Below are 24,202 nucleotides of genomic sequence, written 5' to 3'. Positions count from 1 at the left end.
TCAGAATTGCACGTTGAGTAGATTTGATTTACGTAGCCCAATGTCACAAATTACACATTAGCCACCTGGGGGGTTCACAATAAAATAAAAATAGTTTGTAAAGTTGTCATTTGAAGAGTCTCTATTATTCCTGCCTCTCCATCACAATGCATTCAAACACATTAGGTGGAGGTGGTTTCACACGACTAATATTAGGGCGTAAGTCTGTTTAAAATGAAAACACTATCCATCTATCAGATGTAAATGGAGGAAAAAAATTACCCTTAAACATGAAGGATATACTGTCAGTGTCTTAAAACAATAGGCCAGCTCAGCCATATCAACTCAAAGCACTTGCAGTATAACACACATATTTTATTGCAGCCATGACAAACTGCAGTTTCCATGCCCAATAAACGCAGCAGCAACTGTACTTTTTGGACTCTATGACGTGCTATAACAAGGAGGATAGATTTCAGAAGCTGAAGCATAAAATCTGCAATAAAGCCAGAGATGGTGGTGGGTTTCCCCATCTCACATAAGCAACAGGATGTAAATTGTGTCTGAAAGGAATGTCTGTGCTGCTTAGACATGTCGCTGGGGTAGGGGATGTCCTTACTCTGGTGGGCATGTCACTGCAACATTTAACACCATATTCACTGGACTCTTCCTGTATTGTTACCACAGAAAGAAAGAGGGTTTAGCGCTGAAATTCAAAATCCTTATATTTGGTTGGATTACTTTTTTTGGTTGTTCAAAACTTGTTAGAAATATATATAGGCCTATGTATGTATGTATATATATATATATATATATATATATATATATATATACATTACATTTTATTTAGAAAAAAGTGTTGTCCACATTATTATGGCTGTGTTGAATGCTAACAGATGGAAATGCTTTGATACATTTTCTTTTTAATTAAATGTTATTATGTTGGGCAACAATTTCACGAAAATAATGTTTGCTTGATACACTTACTGAAGAATAAGTTGTTTCTGTGGTTTTCTAATTTCGGAAAATGATAAATACATTCACATATACAGCAATAATTAAGAAGTTACATTTTGTCAAGCTTGCACAGATCGTAAGGATGTGCAAGCTTGACAAAATGACGCTGCTTCCTTTTGTATTTGTATCATTATTAATAGCATTTGTTTTCCTTTATAAGTGATATTTAGAATTTTAATTCTTCTTCTTCCGGTATTATTGTGTGTAGAGTAGACCCTTCTTCCTCGTGTATTGCTATCACCGGAAATACCTAATTGTATTTTCAAAATAAATGTACTAGATTTGTCAATCTGGTTTAGAATTATTAAAAAAGTTAGCGAATCACTGAATTTACTTATAATTCATGCTGTATGTTTAATTCCAGTTCAGTTCCACCATTACTTATTTCATTCACACACGTATGTTACTTTGAGTCCCCCATATGGCTAGAGTAGTCTTATATGTTGTGAAATGTTGTTTTGGACGGCTTTGATGACGTGTGTTGTAGTTATCCATAGCTACAGGTTAAATACTATTGCGAGACTTGAGTATTTGCGAAGGGATTTAGACTGAAAATGGTTGTCAATTTTGTTGACATCTGAGTGGAACGTTGCTTTTCTGGTCAGATCACATTTATTCTGAAGAACCCAGACCGGAAAACGTGTTGTTATTACCGCTCGCGGAACACGCGCGAGGTAAATCGAGTAGTTCACGTGAAACGAAAAAGACAACAAAGTAACTTAGATAAAGTTATGAAATCCTTTATTTATTAATTAATTTGCTGTAATAGCACGCACTGGAGCGTTTGACCAACCAACGGAAGTCACATTAGCATCTAAGCTAGCTAAGTAACGTAACTATGTACTCGCATAGTGTGTACGTTTGTTAGCCCGCTAGCCAAGCATAGTTAACTTCCCTGATTGCAACCGCCGACGTCTAAAAGCCAAGTTGTACTTAAGAATAAAACTTGTATTTATCTTCTGAGACTTAAAGTGAAAAGGGACGTCTGTCGCAGTGTCGGCAGCGGCCGTTGGGAATGTCGGCTCCTCTATCTCCGTCATTATCGGGTCGCAAGAGTCATGAAAGGTCAACGAGCATTTCGGAAAGCCATTCAGAGGAAGAGGTACAGTTACTGTCCGTCGTATTTAAATGTTACTCACACTGATTGTCCAATTATACATAAACGTCACGACTCATAAGGAAGATTGCTTTTTATTTCCTTACATTTCAGACAACTAACAATCAGCTATATTTTGTCGTTCAGCAACTGAAACACAAGTCACACTTCATATTGTTTCAGAAACTAGTGAGTGTTTGTGCTTGAAGCCTTTTAAAAGCTTTTCTTTCCCGCAGCCCCAGCTCTCCCTCAATCAATTCTACCCATATATCCGCTGTGCTATTTGCTGTGGCTTCTTCATCGACGCCACCACCATCACGGAGTGCCTGCACACATGTGAGTTTCAGCGTTAACTCTCGGGAGTTCTCGGAGGACCACGAGGAGTTCCCCATTTTATTCGGTTCCTCTTGTGGGAATCAAACTTTATGTGAGGCTCACAAGAAGGGGGTAAATGATCCCGGAAGGGGATTGCAGTGGTTTTACTGTATGATAACCCGTCCCGTATATCGGCCAACATTTATTTCCCCCTCATGTCTGTATCGGGATGTACAGCAGGGCTCTCAAGTGTCACGCATTGAGCGTGAGACTCACGCATTTCGGTCTTAAATCACGCACTCCCGCCACACATCGTATTTCTCACGCTGAAAAAAACTCTCGGCTATTTAATGTTTTAATGTGCCGCAGAGCGCCAACATAAGCTGGCCGTGCTGCCCTCACCGTGGAGGAATCAAGCGCTCCCCTGGTGTTCTGCTGTGAGGAGCCACTTAAAATCAAAAAAAAGAAATGGGCTACACAATAGCCAATCAGAAAAAAACCCGGATCTGTTGTATCTGGGTAAAATTTAATCCAGCAACCAATGAAAATAAAGCATCCTGGAATTGCGCGCGATTGACTGATAACCGAAAATTTCGTTCTGGGGGGGTGCTGAGAGCTGAGCTGAGAGCTGAGCTGAGCTGATGGAAATGTCACTCTTGCCTGTCTTCAAAACTTGAGAGCCCTGGTACAGTGACAAGAGAATGACAATGTCTCCATTGTTTGCCGAGCGATGATCTTTAAAAAGTTGACAACATTCTGCTCACTAAACATCTCAAGCACACTTTCACAATACGTTTACAAACATGTTTGAATTAAAGGATTCTTACCTAAAGTTAAAAAAATAAATGTTATTTGTACTCAAATATGAATCGGTTTATTCAGTCTTCATATTAATCTGGCTATGCATCACACATATGGTGCTGACTGTCTGACATTGTGGTGTGTTTGATCTTCTCCCAGTTTGCAAAAGCTGCATCGTGAAGCACTTTTTCCAAAGCAACAAGTGTCCCACATGTAGCATCGTTGTCCACCAGACACAACCCATTTACAACATCAGGTAGGTCTGTTCATTCTCGGATGTATTGGATAATGTGGATCCCCTAACCATACCTGTTAAATGAATAAATGGTCGTCAACCCAAACATTTAAAAAAGTTTTTCAGAGGGAAAAACTGTGGGGAAAACACCACATAATTATTCTGGAAAGTGGAATGCATTATTTCTCTTGTATTTAGCTTATTGTCAATATTCTGGATTTTTGACATGATGAATTCTCTTATTGGATATGGATTCTATGAGTGTCAATGGGTGATAAGTGTAAAGCTTCAAACTCTTTTTCCTGCAGGCCTGACAGACAGCTGCAGGATATTGTATACAAAATGGTCCCCTTCCTGGAGAAGTGTAAGTAGAGTATACAAAGTCTGATGTAGTTTGTGGTTAATCATGTACGTTGTGTAAATTTCTTGTTTTGTTTTGTGCAACAGCTGAAAGAGAGACAATGTGTAACTTCTACAAAGAGAGAGGGCTGCCGTTGCCAAATTCAGGTAAAACAGTTCACTACTAAAGGCTTAAGTCAACAAGGCAACGTTGGCTGAAAGCTTGTGATCCTCGGCTTTGTCATGTAACGGACAATTTTTCACCGTCTTTCTGGGTTAAAAACGTATTGAAGTATTTAGTTAAATGATTTGCAACGTTAGTTCACACTCTGCAAAGAATATATCAAATCATATTTAACACTCTGTTGGTCATAGGGCTTCTGAATGAATCTGCTCCATTGTTTGTCAGTCAGTGTGGCACGTTGGTTGTCTCCCACTGCAGTGACATCTTTTGGTCAATCAGAGTATTTACACCTCAAATCTTTCTCAAATGTTTAAAACTCCAAATTTCACAAACAAACATTCTATATAGATTATGCCATTGGTTGACGCTGCTACTTGTCCCCCTGTCAGGGTTCGTACGGTCATGGAAAACCCGGAAAAGTCATGGAATTTTAAAATGGTCATTTCCAGGCCTGGAAAAGTCATGGAAAAAACTTAAATCATAAAAGTTTTGGGAAAAGTCATGGAAATTTGTTAAAATCACATGTTAATTTACGCCGAGTTTGAAATAATGAATATTTTTTTTTATAGAAAGACGCTCAAAATATAAGCCGGCGATAGCTCTCAATACGTAACATTATCTACAGTTTTCATGTTTATACCGAGATTTCAGTTTGGTCATGGAAATTTGGTTTAACGTCATGGAAAAGTTGTGGAAATCCATTGGTCAAAATGTGTAAGAACCCTGCCCTGTGTTTCCTCTCCTGCTCCGCAGTGGTGGCCTCCACTCCGGGTCCCGTGGTGATAAAGAAGCAGAAGAAGGAAAGCCCTCCCCAGTCTCCGTTCACCATTCCTCCGGAGCTGGACGTATCTTTTCTGCTGGATTTTGTTGGGTAAGGATCTAATGCTACTGTCCAGCATCAGCTGTGCTCGTAACAGTGTTCTAACAACAAGTCTGACCAATAGGCATTTTCACAGCAGACATTAGAATTGTTGTCGCCGTAAAAGCACAGGTGTAACTAATCACATGAGCGTTGGCTCTGTCAGGCATGGGAAACAGCAGAAAACCTGCAGCTTGTAGCTCCAAACAGATACAAGTGAAATGTTTTTAAATCACATTTGGGCATTTGCAGTCTTTTATGAAAATGGCCCACTTGTGTTCCCACATTGGAAATGGAAACTCCCAAGTTCAGTATGAAGTGGCAGTACCATGACAGCGAGGATGAAACAGAAACCTGGACGTTCATTGCCGGTCATTTGCCTTGTGTTTTCATTTATAAATCAGTCTCTAATTCACAAATATGAAACCACTGCTGCTCTCTAGTCTGTTATAATTACAAACAATTAACACGCTCCCGGTTAAAGGATGGGGATGCTGCATTTGTTATGGGAGTCTGCTGGGGGAGCAACGTTGGAGCCGGAGACACCAAAAGACTCACTAAAGTGGTGAGAAAGGCCGACTCCGTCATGAGCTGCAAACAGCACTTTCCAGAACAGGAGGTGGAGAGGAGGACACTGAAGAAGTTAATGTTCATATTGGATAACCCGGACCACCCTCTCCACCACATACAGCAGGGACAGCGGAGCACGTCTCCAACAGACTGCTTCAGCTGCGCTTCACAACGACAGATACAGGAGAACATTCCTGATACACGAGAACATTCCTGATACACGAGAACATTCCTGATACAGGAGAACATCCCTTATACAGGAGAACATTCCTGATACAGGAGAACATTCCTGATACAGGAGAACATTCCTGATACAGGAGAATATTCCTGATACAGGAGAATGTTCCTGATACAGGAGAATGTTCCTGATACAGGAGAACATTCCTGATACAGGAGAACATCCCTTATACAGGAGAACATTCCTGATACAGGAGAACATTCCTGATACAGGAGAAAATTAATGATACAGGAGAACATTCCTGATACAGGAGAACATTCCTGATACAGGAGAAAATTAATGATACAGGAGAACATTCCTGATACACGAGAACATTCCTGATACAGGAGAACATTCCTTATACAGGAGAACGTTCCTGATACAGGAGAACGTTCCTGATACAGGAGAACATTCCTGATACAGGAGAACATTAATGATACAGGAGAACATTCCTGATACAGGAGAACGTTCCTGATACAGGAGAACGTTCCTGATACAGGAGAACGTTCCTGATACAGGAGAACATTCATGCCCACTGCAATAAGACTACAATAAATCACCTTTGGCCAGATCCTCCTCAAATAGATCATCAATATACTTTGCACCGCTGTCACTATACTTTAGATACAATGTATAAACTTTAGTTTACATTTTCATTTCCTTTATTATTTAAATTCTTAAATGTAATATGCTCTGCTATTTAATTTTATTGTATATTTGTAAACATGTTTGCTGCTGCTTAAAGAAATTTCCCCCCAGGGATGAATAAATTCTAATCTAAATCTAATTTAATGGAGACATAAATATGATGCTCTTGGCGTTTCTTCTCCTTTGAGTAAAAAGTGGAGCCCAGTTTGTAGCAATGAATTAAATTACCCGGCAGTTACATGGACATGCCACTAGATGGTCCCTTTGTCTTCAATCAAATACTTGCTATCTACCAAAAAGTTGTCCTCACTGTATGTTGATTTCCGTTTTGTTTTTCAGGGCTGAAGAGGGCATCAATAGCTACAAGGTAACACATTTTAATCCTACATATTATTGGATTATACCTGCACTCCCTTTTTTTTATAGTTTTTGAATCGATTACATTCTTCTAAAGAACTTTGATTCGGCACGTTCCACGCTGACCTTCCTGTCCCTCCCTTCAGCCGTTAGAGAGGCGGTACGTTCGCGTGTCGGGCGAAGCCACTGTCCGCCACGTCGAGCTGTTCATCAGGAGGAAGATGGAGCTGAGCACCACCTGCCAGGTGAGTCTGCCAGGCTCGCAGCCGAGTTCACAAACGGACAAGGCCGCTGGCTTGAGTCTGACGGTCTTTCTTTGGAAGCGGGCCAGCAAGGGAAGCCAGGTTTACAGAACATAGTGTCGACGTGCTTCTAGGGAATGTGTGTGAATGAGCGGGTGCCTTTTTACAGAGCTAACATTAAGCTTTTTCAGCATTTACTTCCTCAATAGCTGACACGTACACTACCGTTCAAAAGTTTGGGATCACCCAGACAATTTTGTGTCTTCCATGAAAAATCACACTTTTATTTATCAAATGAATATAAAATGTAGTCAAGACATTGACAAGGTTAGAAATAATGATTAATATTTGAAATATTAATTTTGTTCTACAAACTTCAAGCTCAAAGGAAGGCCAGTTGTATAGCTTATATCACCAGCATAACTGTTTTCAGCTGTGCTAACATAATTGCACGGGTTTTCTAATCAGACATTAGTCTTCTAAGGCGATTAGCAAACACAATGTACCATTAGAACACTGGAGTGATAGTTGCTGTAAAAGGGCCTCTATACACCTATGGAGATATTTCATTAGAAACCAGACACTTCCACCTAGAATAGTCATTTACCACATTAACAATGTAGAGAGTGTATTTCTGATTAATTTAATGTTATCTTTATTGAAAAAACAGTGCTTTTCTTTGAAAAATAAAGTCATTTCGAAGTGATCCCAATCTTTTGAACGGTAGTCCCAGTTCCATCTCCAATATATATTTGATGTTGCTGTGAAGAAATCTCCTTTTAAAACAGCTGCTCCCGTCTTTTTAACAAAAAGTAAATTTTACAAGATTACATTTGAACACGTCACAAATGTTTCCATGTATTGTAATTTCCTCGGCATGGGATTTCTGAACTACATTAATGTGTCCACTCATGTCCAAGCTTAAACGCAACACACACCAGCTGTATGCATCAGATATGACACCGCTTTATCTCCTGTTGCGAAATAAACTTTCATCGGGTGAGTTAGGTCTGCAGTTCATCAGTGAAGTGGATGAGCGCCGCTGTCGACTGGAGTCTCTACTAATGGTTCAAAGCACAAACTCGTGTCAAACGTGTGTCTCAAGGGCAACAGGAAAGTGTCATTGAAGACATTTCCTCACTCTTTTAAGAGGTTTCCTCCGTTTTGGTTGACTGGTGAAAGAACTTTCCAAGTCCTTTCGCGAGACTCATGTCCACGTCGGCCAAATGTCAACGGCATGAAAACATGAGCAGAGGAAAGAGAAATTAGCATGTGTACACGAGGGAGAAAACAACACCTGTCGAGTCCAAGCAGAGATGCTCAACATCGAAGGGCAAATGCTCGCTCCAAACTCTCCAGGGTGCCCGCATCTAAAGGACAACAGACACTCGTTAAGCACACGCTCTAATCTGATTCTAATCGCATAATTAGTGTTTCGGAGAAGCCTCGTGGTTGTAAATATGAGCGCTACTCACCCAGGTGTCCTCCTCAGAGATGAACAGAAATGTTAAAGTGGGTTCAGGTGGTGGTGTGCGTTTGGTATTTAGGAACACGTGGAGGAGGATTAGGAGTTTAGGTTGATTTCCCGGCCCGTCTGGATGAACCTAGAACGGGCAGAGAAAGACTAACGAGAGGTCACCGTTCAACATTTGTATAACTGCTCCTTTTTACACATCTTTTAAAACACCTTTTTAGAATCCGTGGAACTGACGAGTTCCTCTTGAAGTTTTAGTCTCTCCCGTCATCTCCTTCCAGTTTATCACAAATGTCCAAGGCATCTCTTGTCTGTTCCGTGTTCTGGGCGGTATGTTTTTTTAAATTTGGTGTGGGGGGGGTTAAAGTGCTCATAATTAGTCCCTTCAACCCAAATACCTTGAAACTTTACCACCTAATCACGAAAATGTGTTCCTCTGCCTCCTGCAGGTGGATATGGTTTGTGGAGACCACCTGCTGGATCACGACCAGTCGCTCAAAGACATACAGAACTCCGTGGGGGAAGAGGCCCTCCAGGTAAGCCCCGCCAAAAACACACGACCGGAACCAAAACCGCAACGAAAATAATGGGACTCTCGGCGAAAGGGCGGGAAATCCCTTTCAGTGATGCTTTTTGGTGTTGTGTCCCTTCTGCTCCAGGATGGTCTGTTGGTGCTGCACTTTGGTCTGGTACTGTCCACCCAGTCTTAAGAATGGACGGAAGCCTTTTGGGTTTTTGTGTCTCTTCATGAGGCTCTCGTAATAACGTGGATGGAAGTTTGTAACGTCGGTGTTACGGTTGCTCCACAGCTGCTCGGGACGTCTTTCTGTTAATAAAACCCTTTTGTGTCAGGATCGTCTAATTCAGGTTCAAGGTCTACACTGGTGGCCCGCTGTTGGCCGGTGAGGCGTTCTTCAACCTCAACCTCAAGCCAAATGTTCAACTCAAGACTGCAGCAGACTTTTACCGACTGCTGCTGTAGCGAAACTGTACGGTACCCCTCTGCCGGTGGGGTCTGTAACTTTGAAGCAGCGACACTGGAAATGTGAAACGACGTCGGGTCTGAAGGACTGCATCAGTCCAGTTACGCCGTCTCTCTCTGGAAAGCAGAGGCCACTGTCTAAATTCCCTCTATTCGTGATCCAAGGGCTCAGGGGGATTTCAGATATATAGTTGTCATTTTTAAAGGGCTTGAAACTACAACGACCAAAGGTGTGTGTTTGTGTCATATTGAGTTTAGATGTATTTTGAATTGCAACTTGATTCTTGTTGGTGTACTTGTTTAAATTAAGAGCTTTTGTATAGGCTCTCTGCTGATGTAAATAAAGTTTGTTTAAGAAATATCTTTCCTACTTTCTTTTGTCAGAATGAACTAAATTAAATGACTCGAATAAAACATTTGCCCCTATTCGTCCATATTTCCTGTTTTTGCGTGCCTACAATCTTCAATACCCGCACCCCGAGACTTACAGAAACGACTTAACTCTGACATTAATGTGAAGCTTTTATTTCATGTATTTCAAAGGCCCACTATTTGGTCATTTCTTTCAGGAAAAGTGGCTATAGGGCGACTGCGTTAGTGCTTAGCGGTTCCCTATTTCAATCGGGGTTGGCGGTTCAATCCCCGTCCTAGTCGAAGTGTCCTTGAGCAAGACATTTGACCCTAAATTATTCCCTGTTGCTGTGTCTACGGTGTATGAATGTAACGCTTTGGATAAGAAAGAGCCGGGTAAAGAAAGGTAACGGAGCTGCTCAGACAGACACATTCTTTGGAATTTGATACAGAAGTTGGGAAACCAGGAGAAAGATATAAAAGATTTATCATCTTTTAAAATGTCCCATAAAGTGTTACACACAATGCCTCCTTATTCCTGATGCACAAATTATCAGTGCATCTTAAGGTCCAATCATTTAGACAAATTATATATGTGTGTATATATGCACATTTTTGCTGGAAATGCTTTTAAAGTTTCTCTTGGTGTGAGCTACAGACACTTTAAACTGGATTACTTTATAAGCATGCTAGCTGTTAAAAAACAGGATTAAGGAGCGTTTACTTGTCCTCACCGTGAATGAAAAGTTTGACCGATGCCGTTTGCAATTGGTGCTTGTGTGAAACTTTCCATGTGGGCCAAGACTCCTGCACGAGATTCTAAAGCTGAATGATGCTCTCCTGGCTGAATCAAGTTTTAAGAACAATATAAATGAGTTGTTAAAGTAGTATTTGATCCAAGGCTCTTTCCCAATGTGGCTTGAACTAGTGGAGATGATATCCAAGGGAGGGAGGGGGTCAGGGGGTTATCTAACACGGGGATGTTCAATGAACCGTGAATAGGCCAATGCTGACTTGTATAATGAAAGCAGAGGAAACCATGAGTCAGTCATGTGATTTTAATCATTGAAACTGAAACAACTGAGCGTTTTTATTTGTATTTCCCCCAGTAAGTGTATACATTGACACTGCAGCTAGTTGGACTAACATGTACTGAATATCTTTCCCAGCTAACGCCTTACATTGTTTACACGGTAACAATGTGCCATTCCTTGTGCAATTTCAGGCTTTTCTCACCCAGAATACTGCAGCGGTTCTGTTGGGACTGCAGAACACATCCATCTCCGCTTCATGAAACCAACCACACGTCATCCTCCGCACACCATGTGGGGGGTTAGTGAGTCTCGGGAGACTTGCTATTCGCATTGCAGTTTACCTCTAAGTTCAACATCATAGGAAAACAGGAAAAGATGCTGAAAAGATCCTGCAACAAAATAGACCACATTACATATTTAATAGTGCTCCAATGTGTGCATCGTGACCCTATTCCTCTGAGGATGTACATTTGGATTATTTTTAGATTACAAACATCCTCTGAAAACTGACACACGCTCCATCGTGAACAAGAACTTGATCATTACACCTAAAATATTGACTTCCAGTTCCAAAATGTGCTGCCCTTAACAAATACAGACTGTGACTTACAAACTCACGATGCAGACATGACCACATTGCCTCTCTCTATTTTCATTTAGTTGTTGGAGTTGACGTCTGCCTCATCTTTCTCCTCGCTGCTCTCCTTTACGGTCCCCTTGGCCCCGTCTTTCTCCCTCTGGGTGACCCGGGAGGAGCTGGCCGAGGCCCCGGGACTGGTAGCCGTAGCTGGCGGCACCGAAAGACATCCCCGAGTTAAAGTGAGTCTCCTCGCCCTCCAGCAGTTTCCTCGTTCGGGACCAAAACAAACAAACGTCAGACCGGATGCACACACGACTCACAACGCGCTATGACAATCTGAAACGAGTTTAAGAGGCCAAAGAGATCTTTAGGTGCAGATATAGCACCTGTATGCAGCGATCTCTATGTCCAGGGCCATCTTGACATTGAGCAGGTCCTGGTACTCCCTCAGGTGCTGGGCCATCTCGCCCTTCAGGTTCCTCAGCTCAGTATCCAGGTGGCCGATAGTGTCCTGCTTCATAGGACACAAGAAAAGGAGGGGGATTACCAAGAGTGGCAATAACATTCACTTACTTCGCATGTACTGTATCCAGACTGTTTTGAATCCACGATGATACAGGCTTCTTCCTTCAGGCCATTTCCTTTTGGAAGGCAATAACCTTTGGGACTGAGCTATAGCTTCTCTAAGACCTTCCTGTATCCGAATTAGCAGGTCAGAGGTTAATCTAATTGACACGCAGGGTCAATTTGCTAAGAACTACTGCAGTCAGTCTCATCGGCTTTCTGAATCGGATGCCACCGCAACAATAATAATAATAATAATGCATTTCATTTTTATCGCACTCTTCCTTCAAAGAACAAATAAAACCGATTAAAACATAGTTAAAGCAACCCATAAAAAGAAGAAAAAAAATCAGAATGTAATAGGCTAATAGCTGACAATAAATTAACTCAAAACAAAAAGGTCTTCTGAGTGCAGATCTTGAACCTGAATTAGACGATCTTGCCACAAAAGGATTTTATTTCTATTGCCTCTCAACGACTCTCAACATGGCGCCGCCTGAGCCGCTGGCGAGCACCGAATCTTACTAACAGCGCGAGCTACGGCATGACGAGCTGACAGAGCAAAGCGTGGTTTACCTGATTTTATTTTCAGTTCGTTACATACTGCACACAAGGTCTTGTCAAAATAAACTGGATACATTTGTTTAGGTTCAGGCAACAAAACTACTTGGTTAGGTTGAGGGAAAGATCTTCATTTGGGTTAAAATAATAATTGGTCCTGATGGTGTTCAAAGTTTTTTGCACCGGCGGACCTGAGGCAACGTGCTGGGGCTTGGAGGGGGAGGAGGTCTGAAAGGTGGGGAGGGGCCAGGTTGTTTAGGGCTTTGTAGGTGATGAGTAATATCTTAAAGTTGACCCTGAATTTGACCGGGAGCCAGTGAAGGTTGCGTCGGACAGCGGTGATGTGATCTGAACAGAGTGAAGTTTATTGAGGATTGTGTTGGGAGAGCCACAGAGGATGCTGTGGCAGCCTGGAGGTTGTGGTTTTGGGGGAAGGTTAAATGCTTTGGCAATGTGACTGATTTTGATCGTTTACTAGCTCTACTGTTAGAAGTCAAACTTGGGCAGAGAGATGGGCACAAGATTTATAATCCAGGAGCGCATGAATGATTACTTTAAAGTCTGAGATGTTCAGTCCACTGGAATCCTTGCCTGGACTCAGTCCTCGACACATCAAGGTTGGGCTCCCCTGCTGACAGCTTTACTCCGACTGTGACGTAACTCATGATGAACTTGACCCCGAGATCTGGTCATTCCAATCCTATTATTCAGAGTTGTTGACAGTAATGTCCTCCACGCAGACTGCGCCAGCAGAGCTTCAGCAAGTGAATGTTTGAATAGGAGGAGGTTCAACAATTCTACAATAGTGCTCGCAAAAAGTTTTTTATCTCGATTCCCAAAGATGATATCTTCCCCGGTTTTGATGCTCAATTAGAGCGATAAATTGCAGTTTACACCAAGGTCAATGTCCAAATTGTCATCACTTTGTCATTTGTGTGAAATTATCATCATCAGATAATGAATTCTGGCGTTACGGACAAAAACGTGTATTGTGAGGTCACAGCGACATTGACCTTTTTAAACAATTGACCACTAAATTCACTTCTTTCTTGAGTTCAGGTGAACTTTTGTGGTAAATGATTAAGAAAAATCCCTCAAACCGTTCCTGAGAGAACTCGTTCACAAGAATGGGACGGATGGACAGACAAACCCGGAAACATAATCTCCGGCCTTAGCTGTGAATTTGGTTTTACCATTATCTGTAGGCTCATACATAAATCCTGAAAACCTTTTTTGTTGGATTGGATTCAATCTATTATCATTGCACAGAGTACAGGTACACAAGCAACGAAATGTATTCTCTTAGTTATTAAGGAGCAGTGGGCTGCAGTGATGCGCCCGGGGAGCAACCGGGGGTTCAGTGCCTTGCTCAAGGACACTTCGACTTGCAACTAATGGGGAGAGCGGGGATCGAACCGACGACCTTGGGGTTGCAGGACGACCCCCTTACCCCACTGAGCTACAGCCTCCCCTCCTTGTTGATAGTTTTACACATATAAATATAGTATTTCTACAGAATGGTTATAACACAGCAACGTCATATACTATGAGATGTTGGTGTATTTGTACGTAAGACCTTATTTTGTGTTCTGCTAAACAGTACCCCTTTTGTCCACATGGACCACCAAAATGTACCTAAAATGAACGTTCCTGGTAGTAACTTTCAAAGTACTATGTACAGAATGATGACGATGAGTGCTTGCCTGCATGGCCGTGACTTCAGCCTCGTTTGCGTCCTCCATCTCTGCGATCTGCCTCTCCAGAGACTCATTGGCGCCCCTCAGGCTCTCTATCTCAATGGTCTTGGACTGCATCTGCCTCCTGGACTCGCTGATCTCCTCCCTGCTGGCCCTCATGGCCTCGTTGCTCCTGGATGCCTGCTCGCTGAGGCTGTCGAACTCGCTCTTGTGCCGCTCCTCGGCCGACTGCAGATTCTTGGAGCCGATGGACTCGTACTGGCTGCGGATCTCCTTCAGGGCCGAGGTGAGGTCCGGCTTGGCGAGCTCCAGCTCCACAGAGACATGCTGCTCAGCTCCTGGATCTCCTCGTCGTGCACTTTCCTCAGGAAGACGATCTCGTCCATCAGCGACTCCAAGCGGCGCTCCAGGTCCACGGTGGACGCCTTCCTGAAGGACCTGAGGGTCTGCTCGGCCTCCTCGCGAGCCCTCGTCTCCTCGTCGCTCTTCACACCGAGCTTCTGAAATGAGACATGAGACGATTGGGAGATGAAGGGGCCCAACAAGGAAAGGCAAGCAATTCATCTCCTCGTCCTTCACTACCCCGCAGCTCGTCCTCCATGTTGTTCCTCTGGACCAGGATGCGGTTGTTGTCCCTGCTCAGCTCCTCCACCTGCGTCCGCAGGTCCCTCAGCTCCTGCTGGTCGAGGTGGGCGACGCGGGACGGCTCGCCCTGCCTCTGGCGCAGCGTCACGAGCTCCACCTCCAGCACCTTGTTCTGCTGCTCCAGGTGCCGGACTTTATCGATGAACATGGCAAAGCGGTCGTTCAGGCCCTGTTCATCAGAATAAAACACTCGCAAGAACATTTATAACTTACAATGTGTTAAAGATGCAGTGTATACTCTTTAATTCACCACGTGGGGGCGGCAGAACAATCTCTAAACACACAGTCTGTCCTTCTGTCCACATGACATCTATTGTTCTGTCCATCCTGGAGAGGGATCCTCCTCTGTTGCTCTCCTGAAGGTTTCTTCCCTTTTTTCCCCCTGAAGGGTTATTTGGGAGTTGTTCCTGATCCGATGTGAGGTTTTGGGGCAGGGATGTCTATGTGTACAGATTGTAAAGCACTCCGAGACAAATTTGTAATTTGTGAAATTGGGCTATACAAATAAACTAAATTGAATTGAACTTGTCCTCATATAACGGTTCGTATATGACATCTTAATTAAAGTAATTTGTCATTTTCTGTGCGTTTTCCTATGAATGTCCAGCGACACGTGTTCATTTCCGCTAATAATTTCAAAGTGAACTTCCCTCTTCATAGAAACAAACGGGGTAAACTTCAGGAAAAGGTTCTATTTAGTTTTTTTAAACAGTTGCCAGCTTGTTTTTGGCCACCTGACAAAAGTAAATCCAATATTTTATTTCTCTCTCTTTCTCTCCTTTTATATCTGTTTGGGGCTCCACCAACTCCTGGGAGATGGATCTGGCTGTTTAGCTGCTAAATGCTTCCCTATCTTCACCAGCGAGTTGCACACTTGGTCTATTGGCTGGTGTTCTTGTTGTGATAATATAATTGTCTTAATAGTCTTCTCCTCCAGGCTGAAGTGTTCATTCAAAACTGGAAAGTAAAAGTCAAGGTTTCCAAAATGAGCTTTTATCGTGGTAAAAAAACAAAAGAAACAATGAATGTTATCATTATATTGGCTTAGGGCTTTGCAAAGTTAAGGATGAGTTAAGCAAGATATGTACTGTATATGTTATTGATATTGTGATATGAGACAATGGTCTTATATTTTGTGTATCCTAATATGGCAACATGGTTGTCTTTTCTGACTTTAAAGGCTGCATTAATTTAAAGTGATTTTCATTTTTTTACTAATCAGATTTTGACTGTTCTATCATTTGCTCTTTTCCCACTTGGTCACTTATATCCACATTACTGATGATAACTGATAACACACGATGATGTATTTCTGCTCTGTCAAGTTAATGCAATTACACTCAAAACTGGGTCGTCAGAATTGGATCATCAGTCAGAAAGGGTGGCCCTGATTAGCTGTTATGAAAGTATCGGTTCTGGGACGAAATGTGCTGTTTGCATCTGTTGAACTTGATCTTATGAAACATATAATTTAACATGAAACATACCACACATTTTGTGTGTGGATATTGTATAGTTTATTCTCATTCTTATTCTTTTTTTAGTCTGCTACTGCTGTCGGGTGTTTTGCACATAAGAATTTCACGAACCGATTATACTTGTATAAAAGGGGATGTGACAATAAAAACTTGAAACTTGAAACTTGAAACCAATAAGTCTTTTCGTAGTAACCCAAAACACACCTGCAGCTGCTCCTTCTCGTTGGTCCTCCTAACGACTTTAAACGCACTGTTGACCACGGAGGTCTGCGTCAGGTCAAGGGAGTCGGTGGCCACCGGGGAGTAAGAAGCACACCGGCCGAGCCGCCTGAACATGCCCATAGAGGACGCGCCGTGGCGGGACCCAGCCATGGACCTGAGCCCCGGGGAGGCCCGAGGAGACGAGCCGCCCATGCGCGAGGAGGAACTTGGGAGGATCCCCAAAGATCTTCCGGTAGGACGACGAGGTGTAACGGTCCCCGTGGCTCATCTTTGCTGTGAGTTAGAGAGAAGAAGAAGAAACACGGAGGGGCTTAAAGAGCTTTGCAGGAGTTTATAGGCCGCAGGTGGAGCGAACCATTTGTACACACGGCGGTCACAAGTGAATAAATGAAGCTGTTGATCGACGATTATATTTCCCAGAAAATTATCTTTTAACACCATTATACAGAACAAAAGGGAAATATTTCATACATGCTTCGTTTATTTTGTGTGCGTAAAAGGATGGAACCGTCCACCGAGGCGCGTACCATCATGTGGTGTCCTCTCCGTGTCATGATGGTAACTGCAGCTATAGGGTGGGTGGTATGTGGACATTTAACTCCCAGATAAAATGTCTTTATCGGGGAAAGAAACAGTTTGTCCTACAAAGTTGGCCTGTTGTGGCGGTCAATAACTTCAGGAGGATACATGAAACATATTTCACAAATTGGTCACTCAAACTGACATCAAACTGAGCAGCTAAAAGGCAAATCACAATGCGGACATATTTCTTTTATTTTAATGCTAAAAGAGAGAAAAGTGTCTGATGTGGGACTATTTTTCTCCTCAACATCTCTGTGACACTTGCATTGAGTTGTAACATGGATTAAAAAGCCCTTTGACCGTTTTTTCTGGATTGTGAACTTGTTACACTGTTAATGTGTTGATGTCTGGTTTCTTTAGTAAAGCCATTGTTCACACACACACAGCTGCTTCCTCTTGTTGCCTCATTAGAGCTCTCGCAGGACTGTGGACGTGAACAGACCGAGAACTATGAACACCTCTGACTCTCCTGTTTTCTAATTTATTGTTTTTGAGCGAAGCGTTTTTACGCACGGCGGTAGACTACTGATTCTAACGAACACCGATATACAAAAACATGAGCAATATTTTATACATGCTTTGTTTATTTCGCTGTCGTAAAACTACTGAACCGTCCACGGAGGAACATCACCACCATCTCTACGTGTTTTGTGTTTCACATTTTACGTGGTTCTATAGGCTATGGTGTGCGTGGAAATTGACTCCAAAATAATATAAATATCAACATAAATAGGATCGGCTTTTTAAGTAATCCAAAATTAAATTACATTTGTTTGTTATCCAATGGATTACGTGACCAAAATGACCACGTAATTTGTATTAAGTGCCGGAACCCTGCACACACCTTAACTAATGTGTTAATTGTTTATAACCCTCAGAGGTACACTGTTAGGAACGTGTGTTGTGCTTGTCTCTTATTGCCAGTAGATGTCATCGCAAACCACGAGTTACCCAGTCTCCTAGTCTAATCTTATTGTTTTCATCCAAAAATAATACTGTCCGGCAGCCCGCGTGTGTGAGCGCGTGCGTGTGTGCGTACGTGTACGCGTATGTTTGTATAACTGCGTGTGCTGGTTGAGTGAGGAGCTGTCCAGTGAATCATTTTATTACTATCTCCTGGTAACACTGTAGCACGCGGCCGTGTAGTGATGATGCGTTTGTGGTAATGTATACAAAATACAACAACTTATCCAAATTCATATCTCTGTCACGGATGGATATACAGTAACAACCACCTTCCTTTAATGGGGAAGGATTTCCGTAAACGGTCCGGGATTTGGACTCCCTTTAAACCGCACGCAGCTGTAGAGGGCTGCGTGACTGTCCGCCACTGTAAAACCACTTCCGCACACGCGCCATTGGCCGCCACCGCTGGTGTGGGCGGATGCACGACGCTGTGACTTACCTCTGAGTCACCGCACGACATGTCTGTCACACGCTGCCTGCCGCCGCGTTGGCGTGCCATGCAAATAAACGGATATTTTACATGCGTTGTCGAATAAAACCTGCATTTTAAGCTAATCTAATAGTGCAAACACGTTCGCCTTGTAGCTTATTGAAATGGTCCAAACTGCTCTGAAGATGAGAAAAAACGGTCATTTATTAGTGTTTTATAATATGTATTCGGCGTCTCCATTGTAGAGTGAACCGGACGTCTGTGAGGCATTTGACCGGCTAACGGACGAAGTAGCGTTATCGCATTAACTATCTTGCCTCACGGTACGCAAATGCATCACGAGAGGGACCGTTCTTACATGACTTCACATTGGCCGGGAGCTGTGACATTGGACGCCTCCTGCATGGTCCGTCAGGTTGTTGTGGGGTTTTTTTATAGGTAAAAATAGAAGTAGACACATCAACAGTAGTGTGAGTGAGCTTCCCGCCGTACCGACACCTCTTGCCCAGCAATTTCTTTCAAGTCTATTTTTCTACTTTAGCACCGTGCTGGACGTATCTGCCATAGAGGGTGAGTGTTTTAAAACTGCATCTTCAAACTCTGCTCTTGCTTGTTGTAAGTCACGTTACCCACTGCCCCTCTATTTGTACGTGGAATAGTACGCGCCTCCTTTAATATGCACACTGAAACATTTAAAGAAAAGTATCTCTTCGCATGGTCGCCAAACATGTGTGGCCCCGCGGGTCCAACCCAGAGGGGAACAAGTGTGGATTTCCCGTGTCGCGTCACTGCATCCCTGTTGCACAGCGCGTCGCCAAAACTGCGCTGGAAAAATGGTTGTTTGTTGGATCTCGCTCGTGACTTGGAGCGAGCACGCGCCGGAACAGTGCGTCCGAGGTAGTAATAATATGAAATACAAGCTGCCCTTCAATTCGGCTTACGCGTGACTCACTGAATATGACTTATAAGATCTTAAGTTCAGGACACTCCACCTCTATTAAAAGATATATGGGACTGCCATAACGGACCGGTGGATCCATTCTCACATGTTAAACTATATGAAGATGTGTGATGTTAGTTACATTGATTGTATGCCGAATTTCGCGGTGATGCAAATATCCTTAACTTTCAGATTTCTGTAAAAAATGTAACCTGTCAACTGTCTAATATGCGGGTTAAAGCCGATTGTTGCGCTGCTGCTGCATTATATAACCAAGTTGTCATTAAGCTTACGCACGCGCACACGCACGCACCGTTATCACAACCTTTAAGCCCACGCACGCACACACATTTACACTCACACGCACACACTGTTATCACAACCTTTAAGGTCACGCACGCAACACACATTTACACTCACACGCACACACTGTTATCACAACCTTTAAGCCCACGCACGCACACACATTTACACTCACACGCACACACTGTTATCACAACCTTTAAGGTCACGCACGCACACTCACACTCACACACACACACACACACACACTTGCACAAACACTTGCATTCACTGTGGGTCAGGCCAAGCTAGGGAACGCCAGCAGATCAGTGTGTCATGTTAAAACTCTTTTAAATTGTTCTGATTACTATGAATTATATATATTTTTTAGCATTCTCACATGAAGCAAGGATCAAATTCATTAATACACTTATTCTGGAGATTAGAGTAAGCATGAAGAAAGACAGCTTCTCAACAACAACATTTGCACGTGCACACAAACAGCACACATATAAGTCTGTTGTAATGCTGTCTGAAGTTTACATTTGTGGAGTCATATTTAGAACGTTATAACTACATATCTCTATTTTGTTGTTGCTGCTATCACCTCATCAAGTTTATCATGTTGCCACATAGAGACTCACTCTGAGTACAATAGAGATACTTTACTTATCCCCAGGGTTACAGACTAAACTTACATTAAGTATGACAAATGCTCAATATATACAATACAATAAAATAGCAGAGCAGAAATATAACATTTAAAAAATGTAAATAATAAAGAAAATGCAAATAATGCAAAGTATATACAGTGTATATAATGTGTATGTAGAGTATATACAGTGAAATAGAAGTATCTACAGTGAAATAGATTCGGTATTAAATAAAAAAACTAAATGGCAAATGCGATGCTAGGGTTATTGATATTGATTCTATTGAAGGAGGATCTGGCCAGAGGAAAAGTATTTTTGTAGTAGGTAGGAATGTTCTCCTGGAACTGGAATGTTCTCCTGTATCAGGAATGTTCTCCTGGAACTGGAACGTTTCCCTGTAACTGGAACATTCTCCTGTATAAGGGATGTTCTCCTGTATCAGGAATGTTCTCCTGTATCTGTCGTTGTGAAGCGCCGCTGAAGCAGTCTGTTGGAGACGTGCTCCGCTGTCCCTGCAGTAGGTGGTGGAGAGGGTGGTCCGGGTTATCCAATATGGACAATAGTTTCTTCAGTGTCCTCCTCTCCACCTCCTGTTCTGTAAAGTCCTGTTTGCTGGAGCCGGCCTTCCTCACCAATTTAGCACAGGGCCATCGTCTGCTGCAGAATAATATCTTTCAGTACTTTTTACGTAACTTGAGTATTTCCATTATTTATGCTACTGGATTCTTGTAGCAGGGTATTTTTTACATTGTGTTATAAGTACTGTTAATTAAGTACCTCTGAATACGTACCACTGCCCGCATGGTGACTTTAAGTAGTACTATATGTTTGTTTTACTCTTATTGTAGTACTATAGGATAGTCTGTGCCCTTTGACAGGTATTTCCATAGCATCCATATAACATGTATACTCTCCGTACTGGACTATACTGGCGTGGATGAATCTGCTGCAGTCAAATGCCCACATTTTATCCCTGGGATTACACAAATGCAACATGCCTTCTAATTTCAGAGCTAATCCAGATTAAGGTGGCGTGGTTTGTCTGCGGCCTGTCTGGCAGACGGAGTCATCCGCCGTCCAGCGCTCTCACAGCCTCTCCAGTCTGGACACAGAGGGGTTCAGGACCCTCCCAGCGATGCGCTCTTGTCCTTACAGTACATCTGAAATCTTGAAAAGCATTCTATGAACAGAGTGAGCCTGTCCACACTTTATAAACTCCCAGTGGAAACAAACCTGCTGACTGCTGACCCTGACGGAACTTTATTTTATTATTTGACCATTTCTCGAATACTCCCCCCCCCCCCCCCGCACACACACACACGCACACATACCTGCAAACTTGACACCTTTCTGCGAAATTCGGCATTTATGAGATTGGAGTGAGACACGAAGAGAATGTGATGTGGTGATCTTCGCAATAAAACATCTTTGATGGGACGTGTCGAGTCTTGGCCAATCAGCGTTAAAATGTCCACAGCGGTGTATCGATACTAACAAAGTACCCGTACGTTAAAAACGATATGATTTTGCATATTTTTAGCACTGATACTTCATGAAGAGAGAGCGCGATCAGAACGCACGCTCCGCTCAGCTAAATGCTGTCTGCACGCAATGCGCTGCGCAGCGCTCTCACTGCGAGTGACGTTCAGTTGCGGAGCTTTTGAGACCGTCTTCGGTTTTAAATTTGTATTTTTTTAAATTACTACTGTAGATAAATATACCAGTATCGTATTTATGGTATTGTATTGAATTCTGGTATCGGGTATCATGATATTTATGGCAGGTATTGTATAGAAGTTATAATTTTAGGATCGTGACAACCAGGTAGAGGAAGGAACGGACTCATGGAACAGACTCATGGAACAGAATCACGGAACAGGCTCATGGAACAGAATCACGGAACAGACTCATGGAACAGAATCATGGAACAGAATCATGGAACAGACTCATGGAACAGAATCATGGAACAGACTCATGGAACAGACTCATTGAACAGAATCATGGAACAGAATCATGGAACAGACTCATTGAACAGAATCATTGAACAGAATCACGGAACAGGCTCAAAGCTCAGCAGAGCACACACACATTTAAAAAAAGGAAGTTTGTTTATGAATGGCTTCAGAACAATCAAAAGACCGTAGTTCTAAAAGCTTTGAGGTGTCATCAAACAACGCGGATTTGGTGTAGGGGGGGGAGAAGAAAGTTACCTGCATCCCCCCCCCCCCACATGAGCTGCGATTGCAGGTTAATATCTCAATAATAATAAAAAAGCTTTAACAAAGCACGAGACCGTCTCCCAAGGTGCACCTGTGTGACTGCAGACGGCCGCCTAGAGCCGGTGGGGAGAAGCTGCTTGAAGCAGCCAACATGGCTGACATGCTCAAAATGTCCTCGAACAGGACGCTGAACTCAAAATCCCCCTCCCACTGACAAGTGGCTCTTAATGGCCACCACCCAATATACCCACAGCATCCTAAACCATCTCCTGTGGTAGAAACTGTTACGTTTACCTCCTTGAGAAAAAAATCTTGGGTATCTGTTTTTTCTTCTCATCTTCTCCTAATAATGCGTTTTGCATCAACCATGGAGAATCTGACAGAGAGACGGAGAGAGAGAGAGAGACTGAGAGAGAGAGTCAGCTCTGTGAACTATAAATAGACAGTGGGAGAGCGGTGGTAGTGATAGCATCATCACCACCACCACACAATAATCCCTGTCCCCTGCACTAGCCCCAACAGTGAACAGGTATAAGCGGAGCTATCAAGTGAACTCGAGCCCCCTGACCCTCCGCTCAGGTTCTCTGTGTGTACGTGCTGGATTAATCTTATTAATGTTAACCCTCTGGGTAAAGAGGAACACTTCACTGCAGATTTAAATTCACAATAATCCCTTTAAATTTGTTGTGTACACTGGGGGTTGGGGGGCTTACCAGTCCATCAGACAGCCGGCGGAGGTGAAGATCAAGTACCTGCAATTTTTAGGGGCTTTAACTGACATTTGTTGAATGTCATGCCGCACCCTCGCTGTGGCTTGATTTGGAAATATGTGTGTCTCCCATAATCTCTAATTTCAGTAATCCCATAGACTGTATATAAAAGGTGGACGTAGTCATCGTAACGTTGCCCGTTAATTGGATTACGGCTGTTGCTATGCTATTTTTTTCTTCCCCAACTGATTATTGAGACCATAAACTTATGTTGACAATGTTTACTGAGGGGCTAAATCAGGGGTTGGGAACCTATGGCTCACGAGTCATATATGGCTCTTCCGGTGACGGCATATGGCTCCCAGACAATTTTGAGTTGAAAAAAAATAAATAAAAATCTCCGCCCGCCCCCCTGTAATTTTCTCTATCGCGCCAGATTATAGCAGAAGTAATTTAAGGTCCTTTTCTTAAAGACGTCTTTGTTCATTTATGAAACGAAACGTCTGTTATTGATCATATCTACACAACAGCATGTCATTCTGTCTCTACGTGTCGCGTTAACACTTCTCGGTAAAAACACATCTTTTCCGATTGTACCTAGAATAAGGAAAGTAGCACTTGAGTAGCACTTGAATGGCACTTACTTACATGACTTTGTAGTTTGGCTTGCTTGAAGAAAATGTACTTCCTTGATTCTTGTTGTTCTGAGTTTGTACTCATGGTTGAATTCTCTTATTGTCAGTCACATAATGTAATGTGATGGTGTGTATTATTTTTATTACTGTAACCACATTGTTAGAATTCTTGAAATTAGACATGGAAGTTGATTATTGACCTTGGACCAAAAAAACTACAAACTTTAGGTCCACATATTTGCTTTTTTCTGGGCTTTCAATCATGTCACTTGGTCTTCATCAGGATATGTAGTTTTTTCGGATGTTCATTTTTGTCTGTGCTGGTTTAAAAGTGAACT

General features: G+C 42.6%; 2 protein-coding genes and 1 pseudogene across 2 annotated transcripts in view; 2 read left to right on the top strand and 1 right to left on the bottom strand.

Annotated features, from left to right (window-relative positions):
• Positions 1–1,671: 1,671 nt before the first annotated feature.
• Positions 1,672–9,676, top strand: pcgf6 (polycomb group ring finger 6). Its single transcript, XM_056436150.1, has 10 exons — positions 1,672–2,098; positions 2,329–2,428; positions 3,368–3,464; positions 3,752–3,807; positions 3,891–3,950; positions 4,720–4,837; positions 6,600–6,627; positions 6,764–6,862; positions 8,783–8,869; positions 8,993–9,676. Exons 1-10 carry the CDS (start codon positions 2,012–2,014, stop codon positions 9,041–9,043), a joined length of 783 nt encoding a protein of 260 aa, XP_056292125.1. The 5' UTR covers positions 1,672–2,011; the 3' UTR covers positions 9,044–9,676.
• A 1,033-nt stretch (positions 9,677–10,709) lies between these two features.
• LOC130207507 (alpha-internexin-like) overlaps positions 10,710–24,202 on the bottom strand; it is a 33,468-nt pseudogene continuing 19,975 nt past the window's right edge.
• The window catches only part of sertad2b (SERTA domain containing 2b), a 48,313-nt gene continuing 42,563 nt past the window's right edge, over positions 18,453–24,202 (top strand). The window contains exon 1 of the mRNA XM_056436134.1: positions 18,453–18,995. The gene's annotated coding sequence lies outside the window, so the exon portion shown is untranslated. The remainder of the gene's footprint in view (positions 18,996–24,202) is intronic.

This window comes from Pseudoliparis swirei, chromosome 17, assembly GCF_029220125.1.
Source record: "Pseudoliparis swirei isolate HS2019 ecotype Mariana Trench chromosome 17, NWPU_hadal_v1, whole genome shotgun sequence".
NCBI lineage: Eukaryota > Metazoa > Chordata > Actinopteri > Perciformes > Liparidae > Pseudoliparis > Pseudoliparis swirei.
Note: the sequence above shows the minus strand (reverse complement) of the source record. Positions and strands in the feature narration are given on the sequence as shown.

What these genes read in the sequence shown, in the direction of transcription:
- pcgf6 (XM_056436150.1), top strand. Translation starts at nt 2,012, where the DNA reads ATGTCGGCTCCTCTATCTCCGTCATTATCGGGTCGCAAGAGTCATGAA. An exon ending in CACGGAGTGCCTGCACACAT is followed by an intron (nt 2,429 to 3,367) that starts GTGAGTTTCAGC and finishes ATCTTCTCCCAG; the next exon opens with TTTGCAAAAGCTGCATCGTG. An exon ending in AGGGCATCAATAGCTACAAG is followed by an intron (nt 6,628 to 6,763) that starts GTAACACATTTT and finishes CCCTCCCTTCAG; the next exon opens with CCGTTAGAGAGGCGGTACGT.